This window comes from Cibotium barometz, chromosome 13 (assembly GCF_041138505.1).
Source record: "Cibotium barometz isolate CiBa-2024 chromosome 13, ASM4113850v1, whole genome shotgun sequence".
NCBI classification, from domain to species: domain Eukaryota; kingdom Viridiplantae; phylum Streptophyta; class Polypodiopsida; order Cyatheales; family Cibotiaceae; genus Cibotium; species Cibotium barometz.
The window spans coordinates 14,796,723-14,821,313 of NC_141058.1; the positions used below are offsets into that span (position 1 = coordinate 14,796,723).

Genomic DNA, 24,591 nt, shown 5'->3' on the forward strand with positions numbered 1-24,591 from the left:
TAAGCCTAAGATAAATTCTATCATGGGTTAGTTGATCTGTTTGTTTTGGTGGATTTTATTGGATGTTTTCCAAGTTTTATATGACTCATCAAGTTCTACCTAGATCACTTGTATCTAGGAGTTTTTTAATGAGTGTTACACACATGTGTTTCACTTGCTTACTTTGGAGTTTTTCTTGAACGACATCACGTTCATATACTCCCTGTATTGATGAGTTGGCCACCAATTTTAATGCTTCTTTTGGCATGATTAATGACCATTAGATGGCATGCATTGATTTTTATGATCAACTATGGTTTTCATGGATTCGAGGAGCTTTTATGCTTTTATCCATGGTTTTATAAGGATCTTTTGATCTTTTGGATAATATCATGTGCTTTGAAGGTAGCATTTGCCTTCGTTTTTTGCACATAATTTTGGAGTATATTGCTTGTACTCTTGTACATATTCCAACTCGGATACGTTCATGCTTATGTATGGGTAGTATCAACCTAGGGCACCTATTGATGTCGATCCTTAAGGACATCGAGCTTGATACATCGAGAGATTTCTTGCATGATATGCAAGAAATACTGACCAAAGCTCGGGATTCTATCAGGAGTGCTCAGGATAGGGCACACGTTCTATGCTGATAGAGGACGCTCAATTTGGTCTTTTGAACCAAGAGCGTTGGTTTATTTAAAAGTTCCTAAAGATTTTCAGACTTTGTGAAAAGGAAAATGCTTAAATTTATCTCCTAGATACTGTGGTCCATTTCGAGTTATACATCGGATTGGCACGGTTGCGTATGAACTAAAACTACCTCCAATTGTTAGAGTTCATCCAATCTTTCATATCAATAGATTGAAAGGGAACTGGGAGGTGAGAATAACATAGTTACTCCTCAAGAACTCGTTGAAGTCAAAGAATTATCCTATGTAACTTGATAAGGTACTTGAATTCAAGGAAAGGAAACTTTGTAGTTGACTGATCCCTGAGGTTAAAATTAGGTGAAAAGATAAGGAAATAGAGGATTCGACTTGGGAGTCGGTTGATATTGTTCAGTGCTGTTCTCCTTCTTTTCATTGCAAGAGTGCAATGTTTTGAGAGAGGGGAAGTATGTTATATGCACATTATGTGTGCATATACTAGGAGGCTAACCCACATTAGGCTTGTGAGCGTGGGAGCATAGGAACAAGCTCTAGTGGAGCATGGGTTTAAGGGTTAAGGTTAGGGTCAGGCATCCAAGGGTCACACATGGGAAATGGAGAGTCAAGAGTCACTTGAGGACCCTCCTATATAATAGGGGCATGGGGCACACTCAAGGGAGGCTTGGAGGCCAAGGCTATGTTATCTTGAGGCTTAGGCTATGGTCTCTTGATGTTAGCTTGAGGCTAGGTTATGTTATGCTCTTTTGTGTAGAGGATCATAACTACTCACCTACCATTTCACACTATGGCTACATGCTATTGGATTGGAGTTATACCTCTTGATAGTATGGGACATCAAGGTCAAGGTATGATGTATTTCATTATAATTCATATGTGCATTCCTTGGGCTCGGGGGTGGTCAGGTGGCTGAGTTTATGCCTGATTTATGCATGTTTATGCATAACAATTATCTAGGGAGATCTTAGGGTTTAACAATTCTTAATTAAGACTAGAATATTGTAGACAAGTTACCAACTTCATATACATACTTAATTAAGACTAAAACAAGTGGCCTAGGACTATTTAAAAGTTTGTCCGATCTAATTTGAAAGCTATTCATTTGTATACGTGTCAATTTTGACATTAAGCAATATGCATTCATTCCCTTGTAATAGAATACTTATAAACTGTCCTTCTTCTTCTCTACTCTTGCTTGCTTATGTTTTGTTGGATTCTTGTATGCTTTGATTGTTTTATTTCTTGAATAATAGGCCTCTTATTCTCTTTTTCTTCACCCACCTCTTGTGAGAGAGAACCTCTGTAAAGGCCATTCTCTTCTTGCCTCCATCTAAGAAAAGAGAGCTCTTCCTTCACCCCTTTAGCAAAGGAAGTATTCCGATGTAGCTACGGAGTGAGGAAACAATGGACAAGCTAGCGCATATACATTGAGAAGTTGCATTTATGGCTCAAAGGCAAAGACCAAATGACACCTTTTTAGACAATTTAAGGCTAATGTAAGCTCTTGACTTAAACAATGTCCTGAAGATTCCCTTTATATAAAATGACATCTTTTATAAATTATAATATGCACTTTCTTAAGCAAAGGCCAATGTAAGCTTTTGACTGGAACAATATCCTCAAGATTTCCTCTATATAAATTGACCTCCTTTATTAGTTATTACATGTACTTTATAAATTATTATTTATGGCTCTATGGAAAAGACCGAACGACACTTGTTTCAACAAAGGCTAATCTAAGCTCTTGACTTGAACAATGTTCTCAAGATTCTCTCTATGTAAAATGACCTCCTTTATAGATTATTACATGACTTTTTTTTGAGTTTTTTAGTAGCATCTGTTAAATATCCTTAGCATGTTTATGAAGACTAATCTTTGTAGATAAAGAGTAGCTTTCAAAAATGTAAAAACCAACCAATGATGATAAGTTTAACATTGATCATTATATTGTTTTGTCTTCAAATTATCTCTAGAAAAAACTCAATGAATCCTACTAATAAATGTCACACATATTTAGTTGATATTATATATTTCCTTCTCACAACTCTTACTTATAAGGGTACTCCTTGTGTAAAAAAGAACATTTGTAAGTTTAAGTGTTTGCTACATTTTAAAAGTGTTGGATTTTTTCATTTAGTTGTAGAGAGGTGTTATCCTCGAGAAATATGGAAACAACATACGAGTTCATGATATCTTTGGATATCTACAAAAGTTGATAAAATGTCGTCAAAATCACAATGTGACATTTTGTTTAATCAAACAAGAAAGTGCCAGAAGTCCATTTTTTTAATTATTATGCATTACTTTATCTTTTCAAGGAAAGATTTTATGCTTTACATGGAAGATCTTTTCACCCTTTATTCATGATCATAATTGATGTATACATACAAATTTAGAATGAATCAAGATATCAATACTTGGCATTATTTTGTCTATCTTTTCAATGAATGAAGGGCTCTCAAAGCTTTCTAGTGAAAGTTAATAATTGCAAAAAAAAAAAGTAGTGAGCATGGGGCAATGACTATGAAATGTTCCCCACATGGCTTTATAGTAGTGATGGGCCATGTCTCAACTTTACAGCTCCGAAATAGTTGAAGTATTTTCCAACACTTGTAAGGCATTTTTCAAAGTTGAACTTCTTCTTTAGAAAGTTAAACTATTTTAAATATGTTACAACTTGAAGTGCTAAGTAAATATTTCTCTAGCATTTAAGGCATAGATATTTATTTGTTTTTTTAATCGAAAAACTTGAAGGCAATCAATTTTTAAAGTTAGATTCCTCGCTTGTTGGAAGGTTATGAGAAGCTTCAAAATGGAGCATGTTCCATTTTAGCATAATGAAAAGGTGAAGCTAAGACCAACCGAGGAGAAAGTTATGAACTACATGTATGTGTATTTTATATATGAACATATTCCCATTTTAGCATGAAAAGAAAGTGGAGATGACCCTTTGAGGTGAACTATGAACCATGTATATGCCTAGTGTATTCTATATGCCAACAATGGGTGAAGAAGCATGAAGAGAAGGTAAAGCTAGCTAACTCATGGTGGCGAACAATGAACTACGTTTAAGACATGTGAAATGGCATGTTCCTAGCTTGTGTGAAGCATTTTAAAGTCCAAAAAAAAAAAAGAAACACTTTAGAGAGGTGTGCACTATGGGGGGGGGAGAGAGAGAGAGAGAGAGAGAGAGAGAGAGAGAATACTTAAATAGTAGATTCTCTCACTCTCACTCTCTCATATATCTCTCATATATCTCTCTCACATGGCTTTATAGTTGTGATGGGCCATGTCTCAACTTTAGAGTTGAAGTCTTCTCCAACACTAGTAAGGCATTTTTGAAAGTTGAACTTTTTCTTTAGAAAGTTAAAACTATTTTAAATATATATATCACAACTTGAAGTGCTAACTAAATATTTCTCTAGAATTAAAGGCGTAGATTGTTTTTTTAATTACCAAAGTTGAAGGCAATCAATTTTACAAACCATGCACATCGGTTATACATTTTCTCCAAACCATGCAGTGGGAAAGATACACCTGTCCAAGAGAGTATAGATATTTTTAAAAGAGAGACCACGATGGGAACACCGGTGTAGAGCACCAAGCGCCCCACTACGTGGCATTTCGGGAAAATCTATTAAATGATAGCAGTACGCCGTCTTCTCGACACAAGGAGCTCTGGCTGCTCATCTTCTTTTCCTACCTTGCTCTTTACCATGCCCCAGCAGCAGCACCACCTGCACGCGGCCTCTCCACAGTTGGCCATGCTTACACACACACAGCCCGCCGCCCACGAGCAGCATCACAGCAAGGCGCCGCCGGCCAACGCCCAATTAGCAGCCAGCTACTCAGCGTCAGCGTCAGCGTCGTCTGCTGGTACTGCAGACAATGATGATAACATTGAGGACAAAAAAGACAAGAGTCCTCCTCGAAGTGGAGCCCTTAACAATACGGTGCCCAAGTTCTCCATCCGAAGAATCGAGAACGCTACCAACAGACAAGTCACCTTCTGCAAGCGCCGCAACGGCCTCCTTAAGAAGGCTTACCAGCTCTCCGTCCTTTGCGACGCCCAGGTGGCGGCCATTATCTTCTCCGCTACCGGCAAACTCTCTGAGTTCGCCAGCTCCAGGTTCTCATCAAAACGAACATGATTATGCTGTGAATGTTTTACATAAAACTGTCATTTCTTTTCTTAGATTTACTTATAGACATCGAGATCATGACTACATTTTAAAAAAAAAAAGTAGCCTACCCCTTTAATGATCGTAGCCCACGCTAGAAGAATCGCTCTAACTAATCATGCATATCATAAGGGGCACGTTGCAAACCAATAACCAATGATTGTTAGAAATGGCTTATCATTAAGGTTGCTAGTAAGATTAGACTTCAAAGTAAGATTGATACATAGATTCATTAAGGTTGCTAGTAAGATTAGACTTCAAAGCAAGATGGATAGATGCATTCGAACATGGTTAGGTAGTGTGCTTTTTGTGCTTCTAACATCCAACACAAAACACTCCTCACCTATCATAACATATCAAATCAAATATACTAACTAAGGACACTCTAGAAAAATAGAATGTTTTTGAATTTAGTTTTTTTTAAGATAATACTAAAAAGTATCAAATAAGAGTATAATTCGCAAGTTTGAGACACTACTTTTTGTTCCACCTTAGCCTCCTTCAATCCATAGACGATCTTTATTTGAAATGACACTTTTTAAGAGTATAATTAGCAACCAATGTTCCGAGACACCACTTTTTGTTCTACCTTAGCTTCCTTCAACCCATAGAAGACCTTAGTTTGTCTTATTTGAAATGACACTTTCTAATAATATATTCATGTTTTAAGTCTCCTCTTCCTTAAGTTGTGAAAAAGCTAAGTTCTCATGTTTTAGCTTGAAATTTAGCATGTATAATCTCTCTTAGTATCAAAGCCATGACACACACAATACTTACGAGTAATCTTATCACTAGTCTATATGTTAATATAATTATTAAAAGGATTTTAAAAAAAACCATCGAAGAAAACTTACCTTCAAATGCCATTGGTGGATAATTTGCTATATGTGAATGGAGCCTTATGGAATGCACACAACAAATAAAGGATTTCAAAATTTATCTAGACTTAATGAGATATAGCTGGCAAAAAATATAGACCTATCACAATAAGAAAGAGAGGTACTAATTCTTAAAGTTATGCTTACATTTTAGAAATATGAGAGTGTCTTATTTAGGTATTTTTTTATTATTATGTAATGTTTGGTTTAATATCACATCAAGGTCATAGTATCTTTTTCAATAGACTTCTGACATTAATATTTAGGTATTTTTTTATTATTATGTAATGTTTGGTTTAATATCACATCAAGGTCATAGTATCTTTTTCAATAGACTTCTGACATTAATATTTATGTAGCTTATTTTAAATTTGTTCACATATTTTTACAAGATATAGTTAGAAATATTAGAGTATCTTATTTATGTATTTTTTTAATTATTATGTAATGTTTAGTTTAATATCACATCAAGGTCATAGTATCTTTTTCAATAGACTTCTGACATTAACATTTATGTAGCTTATTTTAATTTTGTTCACATATTTTTGCAAGATATAGTTAGAAATATTAGAGTATCTTATTTAGGTATTTTTTTATTTTTATGTAATGTTTGGTTTAATATCACATCAAGGTCATAGTATCTTTTTTAATAGACTTTTGACATTGACATTGACATTTATGTAGCTTATTTTAAATTTGTTCACATATTTTTGCAAGATATAGTTTGTAACATGATTATTCGTACTAAGAGTATTTTGATAGTATAGAGTGATAAAGTTTAGTTTGTATCATGAATGAGTAATGCATATTAAGAGTATTTTGATAGTATAAAGTGATAAGGTTTAGACACACGGATCTTCATTTTGAATGTTTAAAATTTGGTTCCTTCTTTATGCCTTACGTAAAGGGGTTTATATAAATATAGGTGAGAATCTAGGAGAGAGTAGGTTTTAAAAGGGATGAACTTATAACCATTTTAAGTAATAATGCTATAAAATGGAATCTTTATCTAGTAAGTTTTTTCATACTTATAATTTTCATATGAAGTAAACATCCTAAATTATTAAAAGTGTAGTGTTTTATGATGAGAAGTCTTAATGAATTTAAAACATAAATTATATAACTTTAAAGTAGTATTTTAAAAGGAAACATGTCAACTTGGAAATTGAATAATTAGCACTGTAATTATTTAGTCGATTATTGAAAAAAATCATATGAAATCACAAGTTTTCATCCTGTCATTGCTAAGTTTGTATACAATTTAGAGTGTGTGTGTGTGTGTGTGTGTGTATAATATTAAAAGTAAATTTTATATTAAAAAATAAAGTATGTTAAAATATTTTTTTATCTAAGGATTAATCATTCATTAATTGATTTAGTAAATAATTTTAAATATTTAAAAATATAATTATATTATTTTTTATTTATTTTTAAATAGTATTTGATTCATAGTTTTATTAGTCTTTTTAATGATTTATATCATAGATAGTGCAAGGTATTTACGAAGAATGAATCTAATGATATATGTGGTTGAATATAGTAATTTCATATTAATGAGATAAACGTTAAGTGATTTCACTACAAAAAGAGAATAGTCACATTTCTTTCTACAAAGAAATTAAGGAGTTAGAGATTGAAAAAATCACGTTTCGAGATTATAAAGCGGTTGGTAATGTGGCTATAGGTTCATGGTTGCGTAAAAGATTTAGGGATAGAATGGAATATTTGCTTATTTTGAGGTTTTGAGTTGGATTAACTTTATCTATTTTTGAGAGTTTCTTGAGTTTTTTGGAGTTAGAAATATCTTTTCTGGGTGAAGACAATCTCGGTTATATATAGATATTTCTTAGTGGGATCTTAGTGAGTCCACGATATTGCTTTTTATCCAAACATATTGGTTTATTGGAGTTGTTTGGTTTTAAAATTGAAGCCTATCTTGTAGAGATGAGTCTTCATAACTTTTGTTAGAGAGCTTCAAATTTTGTGAGTATTTTGATCTTACATAGCTCTTTCTTCATAACAAATCTTAATCAAGGTGATTTTTTGGATGATACTTACTCTCTATCTAAAGTCATATGTAAATTGATTTTTTTAGCATACTTTAATGTAGGAAAACTACTTTAACCAAGGTATTTTTACCAAGTTAGATTTACTTGGTAAGAGCTATGTGTTGCTCCTCTTTCAACTTTATTGTGCAAGATAAAATCTTGAGTGATTGCATTTCAATTCCTACAGAGTGTGTAGAAGAGAGATAAAGCAAGGAAGGAGAGAGAGAGAGAGAGAGAGAGAGGGATACTTAAGCCAAGAGAGTAGGTTTGCACAACACAAATGATATTTGCTATGATAATGAATCCACCCCAATATATGCTTTTATAGGCACCAAGCCCTTGTCTTTGACCCTAAATAAGAGGATGTTCACACCTAATGTGTTAACACCACTAAGGACACTTGACCAAATTCCAATTCAACTTTGAGATAGTCTACTATCCAACAATGAAGAATTGTATAGATATCTTTATTCGGTATCACTCTGTTTGTAATCCCATTAGATCTACTTCCTAATAATGGAGAATTATGTGGACATAAGTTCCCTAGGCTGAGAGCTTGATACTCATCATGTTTTGGTTTAATAATGGTTGCTAGAGACCTATGGTTATATATGGAATAGTTAGGTTTGGTACACATAGAAACCAATGCCTTGTCTTTTGACCCTAAATAAGAGAATGTTCACACCTAGTGTGTTAACACCACTAAGGACACTTGACCAAATTTCATTTCAACTTTGAGATGGTCTACTATTTATATAATGGATAATTGTATAAATATCTTTATTCGGTATCACTTTGTTTGTAATCCCATTAGATCTACTCCCTAATAATGGAGAATTATGTGGACATAAGTTCCCTAGGCTGAGAGCTTGACACTCATCATGTTTTGGTTTAATAATGGTTGCTAAAGGCCTATGGTTATATATGGAATAGTTAGGTTTGGTATACTTCATACTACATGCTTAATTCAAGTATGGATCATTATTTCCACACCAGATGCATCATTTCCACATCCACAAGCTACACTAGATGCATCATTTCCACACCAGATGCATCATTTCCACATCCACAAGCTACACTAAGGCCTAGATCTTTTGGAAGACAACTTGTGCGACTATTATTACCTTGCATCATGTGGAAGGATTATCAAAAACTAAGCCGTTGGGAGTAAGAGATGTTAAAATCAACCAAGGATCCTACATGCTTAATTCAAGTATGGATCATTATTTCCACACCAAATGCATCATTTCCACATCCACAAGCTACACTAAGGCCTAGATCTTTTGTAAGACAACTTGTGCGTGGATTATGAGGCCCAAACGAGTATCTGAAGCAATTCAAATAAGACTTTTATTACCTTGCATCATGTGGAATGATTATCAAAAACTAAGCCGTTGGGAGTAAGAGATTGTAAAATCAACCAAGGATCCTAGCGGCAAAAGCCATATCATATTCACCATGAAACACCTTTTATTAATCTTTCTAAATGCCCTACATAGTTGTTTTTTCTTACATGCACACATACAATTTCAAAAAGACCTATGTACTTAGATGTACTTAGAAAAGACTAATAGCATTGAAGTGCTACTTAGAATAATGCATTAATGTTATAATTATTTACATTTATTTAAGGAAGATATTTCTAGTTTATATTATTACTATTTCATAACATAAGCATATAACTTATAGGCTGTATATTTTGAATTATTTTTCAAATGTATATTATAATGCATATGACTAAAAGAGAGAAACTTAAATGCAGAATATGGGTGCCAAATTTTGTTTAGGTATTAATTAATTAGTTAGGAAGGAGGAAACTGATGGGTCCTTAGGCAAAGGACTTTCGGTAAAAGATTTTAAAAATTTGATGGGACCTTAAACAAAACGACGCTTCTAGAGGGTTCGCGAGAACGTATTTTATCTTATTTTATTAAAAAAATTGGTCTTCGAGAGTTTGCACAAACGGGGGGAGAGACAGATTCGGGGCCGGGGGGAAGGGAGCGTGGGGCTAAGCAGAAAGTGAGGGAGGGTGCAGGGCAGCGTAGAGAGAAATGGGAAGGGTGCGGGGCAACAGAGAGAAATGGGGAGAGAGGGACGGAGGGAAGCATAGAGAGAAACGAGGAGAGAGAGAGAGAGAGAGGGGGGGAGGGTCGGTTTGAACACTAAGGCTTCACCTTAGTACTATTAATTAATTAGGGCCCGTGAAGGGCGTTAATAAATGTAGCAGGAGACGGAATATGTCTAGTGGGTAAATACATAATGCTATATTACAAATAAATATACACATGTAATGTAATGGTGGGGGTGGGGTGGCAAAAAATGCGTGCCTTGAATGAAGACGCACACGAGCTTCATCCAGTTAATACCAACCTAGATAGCTGCGAGAGATCCAAACACCCTTGTGGTGCAATGGACTAATGTCAACCAAGTCTGTGGGAGCTTCCTTTATGATTTCCTTCTTCATTGCTGATTGAAGCTCTTCACGCCGCACGGACCTTAAATGTCCTCCTCGTTCAGCTGCTCCAGCTCTTTTTCCCTTGTGAACTTCCTCCGCTATGGCTTTAGTGGGTTCCTTTCGTCCATCGGGGGCGGGGGGGGGGGGGGGGGGGGGGATTCTTGAGATCCGTGATCTTCAACCTTTGATCAGGGCAAGTGCAGGAGGGGCAGGGCAGGGCAGGGCGGATGGGCGTCGATTAGAGGTTAGGCGCGCCGAACACTGGTGGGTGTGGCGCTGCCAAAATGAAAGCAAATTCAACTTGAAGCAGGAAATGGTCAAGCGAGAAGAGAAGTGCCAAATGCGCCCGGGAGGGAGGTCTACAGTAACGGGCAAAACGGGCGCAGCACGCGTATGAGAGGGCGGAAATGGGAAGGTGCACAGCCGCAGCACATGCATATATGTAAATATACATATATATATATATATATATATATATATATATATATATATATATAGATAGAGAGAGAGAGAGAGAGAGGGGGGGGGGGGGGGAACATTACTCAAAGTTGGCACTAAGAGATTCAATAGCCTAATCTACATTGGCTTTCCCCTTTCCACTTGTAACTCTCTCTAGCATCTTCTCTAATCTCTTTTAATCTCTTTTAAAACTATTTTCTCTCCTGGCAGGAGTGTACAAAAGGGGCATATTGTGCACAGGTGGACTAGTGTCGCAATGGCACGCGTGTGCAGAACTAGTATAAGTACAATCATTTTATTTTATTTTTTGTTTTCCTACTCCATTTCTTTAATCACACCCCTTAGCCTAATATATTTTAAGTACAATCATTATTTTTTTAATTTTTTCTCCACTTCATTTCTTTAATCGTATCCTTTACTATGGTGTGAGGAGAATGGTGAGTATTCAACTCTGGGGTCGCCAACTTCTAGAGCTCAAGCTTTATCGTTGAGTTGTTTTAAGTACCCCAAGTACATTCATTCTTAGGGATGCAACTTTTATGATAATAGTTATTCTCAAATTCACATTATAATGATTTTCAATGGTAGACTTTATTACCTTATTTAAGATTCACATTATAAAGATTTCTAATGGTAGACTTTATTGCCTAGAGGTAGGTAGGTTTTAGAGTTTATAAAGTTTAGAATTTTGAGTGGAAATTATTGTACTTGGCTGTGCTCATGGTTGCATTATATGTATATGCACTTTAGAAGATAAATGTCTCATTTTATTAAGATCTAATCTTCTTACTTGTGTTTTGTCTTTTTCCAATGTCTTTTCTCCAGCATGTGTCACATTATCAAGCAATACGAAGACCACCAACCTCATACTTCAAGTAAATTTCTTTTGCAAGAGGAAGAGGTAAAAAAACATATTCAACACACGACTCCTTTTTTGGCATACTTATTGCGCTCACCCTATGATAATCTTTTATCTTTCCTTTGACAAAACTTAAATCTCTCTCTCTCTCTCTCTCTCTCTCTCTCTCTCTCTCTCTCACACACACACACACACACACATGGTGGGCATTTTCGATTTATATTCCACTCAGGAGAGGAGGAGGACATTACATGAGCTATAAATTTATTCATTGTACATACAGGTCCTTGTAGTATATGGGCCCTTTTTTCTGTTGGCAGCTAATTTTTTCTATGTTTCTGACACCTAGTTATCCATGTCCATCACATGTGCTCAATTTAGTCTCATAGACTCTTCGGTCTTTTGTTTTCTTCTTTCTTTCTTTCTTTCTTTACACACATAAGTAAATACATACATAAAGTCTTTTGTTTTCCTTTCATTCTTTCTTTTGTTCTTCTCATAGACTCTTGGATCTTTTGTTTTCTTCTTTCTTTCTGTCTTCACATACATAAGTAAATACATACCTGGCATATCCACATGCCCACATGCGATGTTAGGAGGGCTTGATAGAGTGCCAAGTAGGCTACATGCTTTTGTGGACCAATATCTCTATATGGATTCATACACGAAATTAGTGGGATTTACTCCATAGTAACATACCCTCAAGCTCTGGTGTAAAATCCCATCTTTTTAATCTGCATGTGAGAACCTCACCACCTTTATATATATATGTATATATGTATATATATATATATGTATGTATGTATATGTATATATATATATACATATGGAGGAGGTGGTCAATACCCTGCTAACCACCCCCCTTCTTCTCACACTGCCCATACAGGCCCCTCTTTCTAATGTCATCGACGTCCTCCTCTCTCAGCACCCGACTAACCACCCCCCCTTCTTCTTCTCACGCTGCTGCTGCCCATCCGGGCCCCCCTTTCCTGCGTCGTCGATCTCCTTCTCTCTCATCTTTGTTACCACCATAAGGCTCTCTCTATGCACTCAAAATCTTTGTCTCTCTGTCATTTCCCCCACCGTCCACATGAGGTAGATCACTCTTCCTCTTCCTTGTGCGTCGGGTGTCGGCCAGCCACCATGCCTCTCTCTCTCTCTCTCTCTCTCTCTCTACCTTTATCTCTATCTCTATCTCGTAGCAATCCTCCCGCTGCTCTCCTATTTAAACCCCCCCTCTCTTCTTAGTAGCGAGACATCCCCTTCTCTATGGCCCGACACCCCTTCTCTATAGCCCATCACCCCCTCACTCTCGTTCCCTCGCCACCCCCCTCTGCGGTGACCCCCTTGCCCCCCTCTCTCTCTCACTCCTCCCTCTCTCATGCGCTTTCTCTCCCTCTCCCTCACTCACCCTCCCGTCAGCCCCTTGCCAGCTCTCTCCCCCTGTCATGCGCTTTCCCTCTCCCCCTCACTCACCCTCCCGTCAACCCTCCTTCAACCCCTCACCCACTCTCCCGTCATCCAAGTTAGCCGTCTTCATTTCTACTTGCACTGCAAGTACATTAATCTTAACGAAAAACCTTTTCATAATTATTTGACTACTTGGGAGCATAGTTTAAATTCATTTTGTTTTTGAAAAGAAAGACTCGAGTTGATACAGAATGAGATGCTCGCACTGATTAAACCATCCTAAGTTGTGACCAAAATTGAAATATTTTTTTGTAGTTGGTCTATTCATCACATGATAGGACTTGATTCCTTCCATGGGTTAATTTATACTTAAGTCTATGTGATTTCCCAAGACCTAGGATTTGGCTTGAGAATACTAGTGTTCCCATATTTGTCTCTACCTGACTTGAGTACTAGGACAAGATCTTGATTATTAACCCCATTGATTAAAAATTAAAATTGTTTATTGCATATTATAGAAAAGTGATTATTCTTTTCATAGAAAGGTGATTGTCTTATATGGAATTGTTTATTTTGGTGTCATAAAGATGTGTTCTCAAAGTGTGAATGATGATGATGATGATGATGAATTTGTGAATTCGGGAACTTTCCCTAGGATAACCATTCAGACAAGATCGATATGGGGCAACCATTTCGATGTGATCTATTTAGTGATCGGTCTAGGGCAGTCGGGTACTCCCCACCCGGGGCAACCGACTCTAGAAATTCTTAGAATAGATGTAATGAAGCAGCAACTTTATAGATTAGGTCTAGGACCATGGTCATGGGCTCAAGTTTATAAGGGGCTCATGGGCCATCATTTGTATCTTTGGAGATTTTATCATTTGATACCTCGTGATCATTGGGATGCGTCCAGAAGGAAGCTCTAGCATGGTATTTTTACTCCACCCTCCTCTCCTCTATGGATCTAAGCTCTATACCAGCGGGAGGCAGATGACTCTCAATCCACGGGTTATCTCGAGAACTCTCCTGAAGTCACTTAAGAGAAGCAAGACCCCATCGAATGCTCCTCTTCTACTCTCATGGAATCTCGCGAATCTGCTATGTGTTACCTCCTGCAAAATAAGCTGTTGATCTCGCCAAGGCCCACATCCTGAGAGAAAATCCAGTCCCTTCTATATCTACTCTATCCTACTGCTCTGCACATCTCAGAGTCATGTATGAGGCTGTTCAAATTCCTAGTGCTCAGGTGTCTGTCTTGTGGTCCTCCAAGGATAAAATAACTAGAGTATGATCAAAGAAAGTAGTGCCCCCCAATATACCAATCATGCCCCCGCGATCGCAAGCTCACTCAACATAGAATCTATCAAGTTGAGGAAGATTAGGGCCGGTGCTCCTCCTATTAGACCGCGAGAAGCACAAAATCTCGGAGCTGCATCCGAACTTTGGCAAGTGCCGAGGGCCCTGTCCCCTAAGGTGCAAGGATCAACTCCTCCCAAGTAGAGCACTTTGAGCCTGAGACTATAGGAGTGTCTCCTCCGAGTCTATCTTCTGTTGACTCTATCATGTTAAAGTCCTCACCTATGCACCAAAAGACTAGGCCAACGGTTGTTGATTAAGGGCTATTAAGAAAATGGCCCTTAATCAAGATTACTGATTCTTGGTGACAATGGTGCAAGAGTAGGCCAATGGTTGTTGATTAAGGGCCATTAAGATAGTTTCTTGATCAAGAAAATGGCTAACAACAAAGATAAGTGCTAATCTTATGATCTTGATGGATATTGACAAAATCAAAGAAGCAGATCATGAAGTGCTAACAAAAGATTAAATGGATTGATTAATCTCTACCGGATTAGTTAATAATTGCAACAGCTTGACTAGAGATCCTTAAGATTGGTTGAGGCTTATTTTGCCAAGTCTTAGTGCAAAAGAAAGTTCAAGAAGTTTTTCTTGGTGTTTTAGAGAATTTTTTGAAGACTTTTGAGGTTTGCAGTCTCTAATGAGGCTTACATAATTTAACGATGCTTCTAACATCTACACTTTGAGCAAATTACTAGTTTAAGGCATTGTGTAAGCTCCATTGTATAAGCTCTATTGAGAATTGATCTATCACTTTAAGCAAATTGCTCTAGTTTAAGGCTTTACAATAGGAAACAAAGGCAAGATATAGAGGAAGAGTTTCAAGAGCAAGAAGGCTACATTTTGCTCTTGTATCTAGCTGAGCCAGTGTGTGGATTTGTCAGAGGGGTATGCTATTTCAAAAAGGAGAAGGTCAACCTACGGAGATATCTGCATTTGCGAAATAACATTCTTTACAATATTTTGTTTGTAGCCTACATTTCTGAGAATGAGTACCATGCTACAAAGAAGCCTCTGACCTTGCGCTTGGTAGACCAAGGGTGCATAGGACTTCCTCTTCAACAACAATGCTATAAGTGATGCTAAGGTAATGAGGACAAGAGGAGCAGTGAGAACACCATCATCGAGAAGCACAAACCGTTTTCCGCTAGACTTGTATGGTAGCCTGGCGACCCGTTTCTGTTGGAGGGCAAATTCTCAATCTCTAACAGAATCTGACACCTAGAGGATGCCTGTACGTAAAACTGAGGCAGATGCTAGCACCAAATCTACTTTTACTTCTCTCTCACAAAAAATGATTTTTTAAGCGAGTGAAAAAACCCCCTACTTCTAATTCAAATGGTGCCATGTCAAGTACGCCAGTTTTTCAAAGCCAAAACAACAATCATTTTGGATTTTAAAAGAGAAGCTCTTAGCTAACCAAAAACCATTTAAAAAACACAACTCTAAAACTAATCCTCTTTCAGTATGTTGCCAAACAAAGCTATTTGCATAAAATAACCACTCACAGTCGAGACCAACTCAAATTTCCTCCCGCTTTCCCATTTTGTAGCCATTGAGAATACCTCCAAGAGTCCAATGTGAGCAATGCATGTTGACACATGATACTACAAAAAATAGGCAACCAAATTGAAGTCTAGACTATTAAAAAAATCAATGAACCTTGCAAACAATGAAGATTATTAGTTTATTTTGGCCTCAAACATGGTAGGGGGTTCTTATTTACAAGCTCAAAAGTACGAAAAACAAAGAGCGTTAACACCACACCCACCACATCTAGAAAAGAAAAAATGTGTGTGTGTGTGTGTGTGTGTGTGTGTGTGTGTGTGTGTGTGTGTGTGAAGGGATAAAAAGCCTCCAAGATTTGTTCACCCAATTGAAGACCTACAAAGAAAGAATAAACAATCAGAACGCTGCATAAAATAACATAGAAAAATAATTGAGTATTGTGCATATAGTGAAGCCCACCTAACACCTTCACCACCATAAAGATGTCTGCTTGTTTTTGCTCCACGTTTTCACAAATCTATTGCATCTACAAAATCAAAATCCTCGAACAAATCTGGGCTGTCAATAGATATTCTCATCAAAGACTATAACTCTGGTATTGAGTGTTGAAAATACAAGTGAATAGGGTGTGTGTGGGAACAAGCTCTTGGATAGAGGCTGTAAAAGAGGAGATGTAATTGTGAAAGAACCTGTGAAAAGGTTAGGAGAATCTACTGGGAGAGAATATTGGGTAGCATGAGGGAATTTAGGAGTGTGGAGATATTCTGGGAGATATTCAGGGAAAAGAGAAGAGGTGGAGAGAATCAGGCAAAAGGTGGAGATATTCAGGGAGTGAATCATGGAGAAATCAATGGGATTTGATGCTTGATGTAAACACTATAAATTGAGGCATAGCCCTAATGAGAATTTGCTGGTTTTTGAGTATCCATGCCTACATTAATCTATCTGCTAATTATTCACTAATTACGTCTTAATCATTTCTTAATCACTTTGTTAATCATGTTGATTCTAGTGTTTGATCCACCATAGCTCATCATTTTGCTCAAATTTCAACATGGTATCAGAGCCATGCCTAGAATCAACCAGATTTATGAGCCCATTAGTGAATTAATCAGGATTAGTAAGATAATTAGCAAAAAATCAATTTTTTAGTAAGTTTTCACTCTTCCCCTTCACCCCCAGCCAGTGGAGGGTCTCTAGCATCTAGCACAGTTAAAATTAGGTCTTGTGCTTCTAACACAAGCTAGCTAAGGTCCTTAGCTTCAAGCCCATCCACTCCACGCAGCAAACCGCCGACGGAAGCAGCTGATTTCACGATTTTTGCAGGCGCCGTTTTTCTACAGAAGAATTAAGATTTCTCTTTGCTCAGTTCAAATGTCTTCAATTCCTCTTAGCACAAAGGGTAATCAAGCATGCTCTACAAGCTGGTGAAGTCAGAATTGAGTTTCATCAAGTCTACAGAGAGATCAAAGCTCTTCATCAAATCTGCAGGTGACTTTGGTAAAACAGAGATTAAGCTTTCATTATTTGGTCAAATCTTGTGTTTCTTGGCTTAATCCTCTACTAGACTCATTGCTATTGATGCCTTTCAAAGCATTTGAGCTCATTTGAAGTGGAAGGCACCAGATCTGAGCTCCCCGCATACTCTGTTTTCTGCACACAAACCAGAGCATTAATTTGCTAATCAGTGATTAATCAGTGCTAATCACTGTACTTTGGTGCAATTGAGGGTTCAAATTAACCATTAGGTATCTGATACAGATCCCTAAAGCTTCAGATTGCAAATCGGAGTTGGTTTGATACTCCAACCATCCCGTACAAATTGGTTACTCTCAATTTAATGTAATTTCTGGTGATTTTATGCTGATAAAATTGTTGTAAACATCTATTAAACACCAGATTGAGTTGTAAAAGGGTAGACACTGCCCTTGAATCTTGAATTTGGATCAAGAGGTAAGACCCCCTTCACATCACCATGAATTCAGCACAGGAAATAGCCAAATTTAATGGAGAACAGTTTTATACATGGCAAACAAAAACCATGTATTTGCTGATGAGGAAAAATCTGTGGGGATTAGTTGAAGGGAGAGATGAATGCCCAGAGAGAGGGGAAAATGAGTGGAAGTGTAGGAATGAAAAAGCATTGGGGCTTATTGCACTCAGTTTAAATGATGAGATCATTCACCATATCACAGGGATACAGTGGGCAAAAGATGCATGGGATGAACTCAATAAATTATTTGGTACACAAGCAAAAAATTCCAAGATAAATCTATTAATGCAGTTTTACAAATTGGACATGAAGGAAAGTGAACCCTTAATCACACACTTGAACAAATATAAAAGCATTAAGCAACAGCTGGCAGCTATTGGCAAAAAGGTAGAAGATGATGAAGCATTAGCTGTACTTTTGAAGAGTGTGGACAAAGGAGATTATGAAAACATTGTAGCAACACTAAAGAATGTACCTGAACTGAAGATACATGAGATAGAAGCAGCTCTACTAGAGCAAGAGAGCAGAGGCAAAGAGAAGAAAGAGCTCGACTCAACAGCAGGAGAGGAAAAAGCATTCTTCACCCGAGGAGGATTCTCTCGAGGACGAGGACGAGGAAGAGGCAGAGTAGGAGGGAGGACCTTCACTTGCCACAAATGTGGAAAGCCAGGACACATGGCGAGAGACTGCTACAGCAAACCCAGTGAAGAAGGAACGACATCGGCAAACTTCATGGAGGCTCCAAGAGAAGTGGAGTCGGATCATCTTTTCTGAGAGAGAGAGAGAGAGAGAACCCACAACCCAATGTAACCTGCCCCAATAAAGTAAAACCACCTCTGAGCCACCGATGATGTAGGCCAAGTGGTAGATGTATGTGTGAGCACTTTAGTCAAGGTCACGGGCACTTATAGTAGCCTTGGACACATAGAGAGAGAGAGTGTCAAGGACTATGGAGTTTAGGGACTTGAGGCACTGGTCGCAGGCTATCAAGTAAGAGGGAAACTTGATACAGGGTCCAGGTGTGTTAGGATTATTCACTTGAGGGGAGGTGTTGAAAATACAAGTGAATAGGGTGTGTGTGGGAACAAGCTCTTGGATAGAGGCTGTAAAAGAGGAGATGTAATTGTGAAAGAACCTGTGAAAAGGTTAGGAGAATCTACTGGGAGAGAATATTGGGTAGCATGAGGGAATTTAGGAGTGTGGAGATATTCTGGGAGATATTCAGGGAAAAGAGAAGAGGTGGAGAGAATCAGGCAAAAGGTGGAGATATTCAGGGAGTGAATCATGGAGAAATCAATGGGATTTGATGCTTGATGTAAACACTATAAATTGAGGCATAGCCCTAATGAGAATTTGCTGGTTTTTGAGTATCCATGCCTACATTAATCTATCTGCTAATTATTCACTAATTACGTCTTAATCACTTTGTTAATCATGTTGATTCTAGTGTTTGATCCACCATAGCTCATCATTTTGCTCAAATTTCAACATTGAGTACATTTTGAAGCTTGGTCTTTATGAGATTCTTTATACTAAAACCTTTCTCACAAGTTGTACTATAGGATTGGAGCAATGTTATTCCAGCTAGTCTTAAAAGCATATCCCAATAGTAACCCAAGTATCTCTAAGGCTCCATTCTTTCCACTCCTTCGGAGCTTGAAACTTAAAGGTTTCATACTCCCTTTTTATCTAAAAATCTCCAATTATAAAATCCAATTCCTCTACTGTCCAATTATTTTTTCTAACCCCATAAAATGATGCAAGCATGTCAATTTCACGATTCCCAAATTGTCGAAAGGCCTCTTTACTAGGAGGAAAACTACAAGGTGCCAATGCCTTAAAGCAAGATAAGATGCTATTATCAAAAAAACGATCTTTCAAGTTAGCTATTACTGATTCAACAAAAGATCTCTGAAATGACATACAATTAAGAAAATCAAACCCCTCCTGCTTCATGTGGATTTGAATGCTCCTATACATAGAGCCTCGAATGGAAGTTCGTAGAGTATGAAGTTGGCCATCGTCAGGAGGCCCGTACTCTAGAATACTAAAAAATTCATGTCGATCTTCAGTACATGCATTGACATCAATTACAAGATCCACCAAAAAATAGGACTCTAGTGCATTTATCTCAGTCTCAATGATTCTAACAAGAGAGGTCACATCTACAAAGGTGTGCTGAAATACTTTGCTAAGAATTGCAAGTCTATCTAGAACATCAACCAAAAAAATAAATATTGTACATGAACTCAAAGCTTGAGAGCATCTGAAATAAAGTAACATTTATCTCAGTCTCAATGATTCTAACAAGAGAGGTCACATTTACAAAGGTGTGCTGAAATACTTTGCTAAGAATTGCAAGTCTATCTAGAACATCAGCCAAAAAATAAATATTGTACATGAACTCAAAGCTTGAGAGCGTCTGAAATAGAGTAACATTTTTAGTTCTCGTAAACTCCAAGAGTGCCTCATATGACTCACACAATTTTCTAACAGCCATTTGTCTACTCAACCACCTTACCTTGTGGATGCGACTCATGTGCAAAATAGCACAATTAAACTCATCTTGTAGACTTTCTAGAGCTTTTTTCTTGATATAAGTTTTAGAAAAGAGTGCAGCAGTTGAATTCAAGCAAGCATTAACTTCTTGTGCAATACTAGAATTCTTTACAGCATCAACCAAACATAAACTAGTCCTATGTGTGCAATACAATGAATGCTTGTCATGAATGGATTAGCTCTTTTCAAGCAGGTCGCTAGCCCATTATGATGCCCAACCATTGATGATGCACCATCATACCCAAACATATAAGCTTATTCAAATCCAAGCCATATTGCACCATGAAACCTATGCAAGAGTCATACAATGATGCATAAACAATCAAATTTTGATTCGTGCCCATGTCGGTCGATTCGTCCAGCATCAAGCTAAAAAATGGAGACTTTTTTAGCTTTTCTAGCTGTGACCTTAGTAAGGACTTACTAATATAATGCTTTGAAAAACTTACAAAATGAGAGATGTTCCTTTGCCACGTGATATGCAGCAAAAAACAAACTAAGCGATGCCGACTCAATTTTATCTTTACTCTTTTCCAAAGTATCAGAAACCAAAACTTTATTAGGATCACACTTATATACAGCAAACTGATGCATTTTGGTCCCAGCATGATTAGACAAAGTACTAACTTGAATATTTATTGAACCTTCCTTACTACAAGGATTTCTACACTTCGAAACTTCTCTACAAAAAATACGACCTATCTTGTCATCAAAAAAGGCCCAATCGTAGATGTCTACCCATGCTGAATTTCAATCCTTCCTAGCTTTCTCCTGTCGATTCGCCTCAATCTCTTCACACGAAAGCTCCACCTCACAACTTCCAACTTGGGTGCCTGTATCAAAAGGACCACTTGAGAGCTCCCCAAAACTACCAAGTCTTTACTTCTTGGATACGAAAGGTGCATCCTTTTTTGTAAAGCCATGCATGTTAAGTATGCTTGACTGGACAAAGTTTGCCATGGACCTCTGGACTCCTCACGCGGCGGTTGCAGAGAAGAGCACTGAAATGCTGAACAGTGAAGACTCAAGAGCGTTGGTCACTAGGAAAATGCAAGCGACTAGAGTCTGGGACTCTGGAGTCTGCAGAGAAGAGCGCTGGCGGACTGAAGCGCTGAACAATGAACTTGTGAAGAGCACTCAGACCTAGGCCGCTGTGGAGAGACGAGCACAATTTGCAAATGAGTGACGATTGTGTACAATGTTTCTACAATAGATTATGTGTTTCACTGTTCAAAGAGCCTGGGACCTGTGAAGAGAACTGGTAGGGCCTGGGCTACTGGCCGTCGAGGACTCGAGAGACAACTCACGAGCAATCACCAGTGGGTGGTAGTAGGTTACATCCTTACAGGTACAATGGTACACGTCGCACGACGCACGTAGACTCTAGAGCCGCGAGCGCTCGACGCTGGCCGCTGCAACAAAGACCTTAGACTCTTCGACTGTGTGCGTGTGAGGCTAATGGGCCACGACTGGAGCCTGGTTACTAGTACACGTAGCTTGTCTAAGATAATGGCTAGACAAGTTGCACGTCGAGGACTTCAACGCCAAGGTTTCAAACTTTGGGATAGCCCAGCTAGTGGGCGAGAAGGCCAACACGAGCAGCATCACGCAGGTGAGAGGCACGACCGGCTACATGGCACCCTAGTGTATATCCAGCAAGCACATCACCAACAAGGCTGACTATATATATTTTATGTCCTTTAAAGTAAGTACATACTTATACATAACCCTTGAAAAAAAAAAGGAAAACTTTTGTCCTACCGTGAATATCAAGTTGATCAAATTTTCTCCTTTTTGAAAAATTTGAAAAAAAGATTAGACAATTTTTTTTCCCTTTAGGTCCAAAGTTCGCCTTGATAAAATACACTAAAGGCACCGAGCTTGCCGAGCCTACACAAGCTTTCTTCCGGTCAGCCTCCGTTGGTTCTGACTAGGTGGAAACTACACAAGAGTAAGCTAAGCCAGCTTCACGCAGCATAGTTTATCAAGGCCAAACTGCACAGATCATCGGCACTTAGCAGCAATGAGATGGTTTCATGTCAAATGCAAGCAAACAGATGCTACTGAATAGCAACAGCTCAAGCCACTTGGGGATGCATTCACCAAAGGGTCGGCATTGGGGAAGAACAAATAGCCACTAATAGCTGATGTTCCTTATATTTTTGTTGCAAAGAGTCCACATGTACAATTTGGCAGCAGATCTAGCACAATTGATGCTTCTCTCTGAAAGAAACAGGTACTCGCGAGTGTGCATCAAAAGGCGACTTACATCCGGCATGTGTGTATAGTGCACGCAACCTGAACTCAGAATTTTTTGGGGGTGTTCCCTTCTTCGTTATCAGAGACACACACAGAAACCGCCAGCGATGAACGCGAGCCAGCACATTTAAAATAAGTAAGCTTCATTGCCTGAAGGCTCAGGCAGAGCAGACTTGTTAAAAGAAGAAGAAGAGGAAAAGCTTCAAACAACAAGAACAGGAGAGAAGAAGGAGCCGCCAGTGCAAGAAGTAAAGCTCGTGGGAGCATCATCGAGCTCATGGAGCTTTCAGTGCTGCCTGCGCCGCGTAAAGAGGGAGAGTGAGAAGCTACTATCAGTTGAGCAAAATAAAAAGGAAAACAAACCATCCGATTCTAGGGTTTTCTTTGCTTTTCCTTTCACACCCACTACGCTCTATTTTTTTATCCTCACACATACATCCAAATCCACAGTTTAAACCAAGCCTTTCATATGGTCCCTCTCTACATTCTCTTGGGGAATGAGGAATGTATTTCTACTACCTACCTTCCTAGGGATCATGGTGATGCATTAGTTGATCATGAGGGTCTTTTAGATAATCACATGCATTTGACTAGTGATACGTCTATCGTTGCTCATGAGATTAATGATACTTTACATGCTCTTGAGCATATGATAGACCATGGGGAGTATAGACGTGAGTTATCTATGTTAGATGTGTTCGGCTACTCCTCTAGAGATTTCACATTTGGAGACCATTCGCATATGATCACTGCTCCTAGTTTTCATAGATTACCTTGCAGTGTTAATGTTGGGATAGTTCACGTGCTTGAGGGGGATAATAAATTTGTGAGCTTCGAATTTAGAGCTTTTTGCAAGAAATTTAGAGCTTTTTGAATTTGGGACTCAAATTTACATTTCTTACCTATAAGATGCATTTATCCCCCACATAAACAACCGTTAAATTTAGGTAAACGGACATTATTGAGAATACATTCCACTCAGGAATGTCACATTGTCAAGAAGTACTCCCTCTAATTTCCAGCAGAAATATTGTAAGTGCAAGATAAAATGAAATTAAAATATACAATATGTGTTCTAACAATTTGTCTACCTGATGAGGCAACGTGCACTCCATGCACTAGCATGGATGTTGGAAAATCGGCAAATACAATTCAAGCCATTGTATTAAAGGATACTCCATGTTGGTGGTACGCGTGGCGATACAAGGTAGAGTGTGAGGTCTCAAACCACTCCTTAATACTACATGAATGTAAAGACATATTAGCTAAGGTAACTTTAGGCACAAGCTTGGCTCGAAATCCACTATATAATAAGATGTTTAATGCAATTACTCTACCTATCCCATACAAAGTCATCAATGGCTGCCACATCCACCAAAAGGGCATCCACAAAAGTTGTGTATTGGTCCCCTTCCCATTGCCATATACATTTACATAGAGTTACTCAAAACACAAATAGAAGTCTTTTAAAGTAGCATGTTCATTTCAAATTCACGAATAAGCACATCATTAAAGTCTTGTACTTGTGTAGTACACATTGTTGGGCGCCTCTTTGAAGCCGGACGATCCATGATAGACTCAAGAATCGTAGACCTGCTTGTAGTGGCAGGTACAGATTTCCCCCCCCCCCTTGCGAATAAAAAGGGATGGCTCACTCTCATCCCCATCCTCATCCTCTATAACCACCCTATTTATTTGGGTATATGGCTCCTCACCATGGATCTTCTCTTTCCCTTTGTTGGTTTTCTTTGAAGTCTTTTTCTCAATTATTTCTATCACCTCCTCTATGGTGGGTGGAGATGTGATGCTCACATTCAAAACCACTTTGAAATTTTCTTGAAGAAAGCCTTCATGTAGACAAAACCCTTAATACTTATAACTATCTTAATTTTAAGAGTGTCAAGTAGGTTTAAGTTTACTTACGGGCATGCAACTACTGCTCTTGCTTAGGGATAACTCCAAGAGGGTACTCAAT

The 24,591-nt window shown here is 38.1% G+C and overlaps 1 protein-coding gene across 5 annotated transcripts in view; it reads left to right on the forward strand.

Moving 5' to 3' along the window:
* Positions 1-4,299: 4,299 nt before the first annotated feature.
* The window catches only part of LOC147632398 (MADS-box transcription factor 23-like), a 35,189-nt gene continuing 14,897 nt past the window's right edge, over positions 4,300-24,591 (forward strand). For all 5 annotated transcript variants that reach the window (XR_015267190.1, XM_086807198.1, XM_086807199.1 and 2 more), the window contains exons 1-2: positions 4,300-4,776; positions 11,494-11,569. Coding sequence is in view for 4 of the 5 variants with exons in the window: in XM_086807198.1 (XP_086663324.1) it covers positions 4,364-4,776; positions 11,494-11,569 (489 nt within the window). In the remaining variant the exon portion in view is untranslated. The remainder of the gene's footprint in view (positions 4,777-11,493; positions 11,570-24,591) is intronic.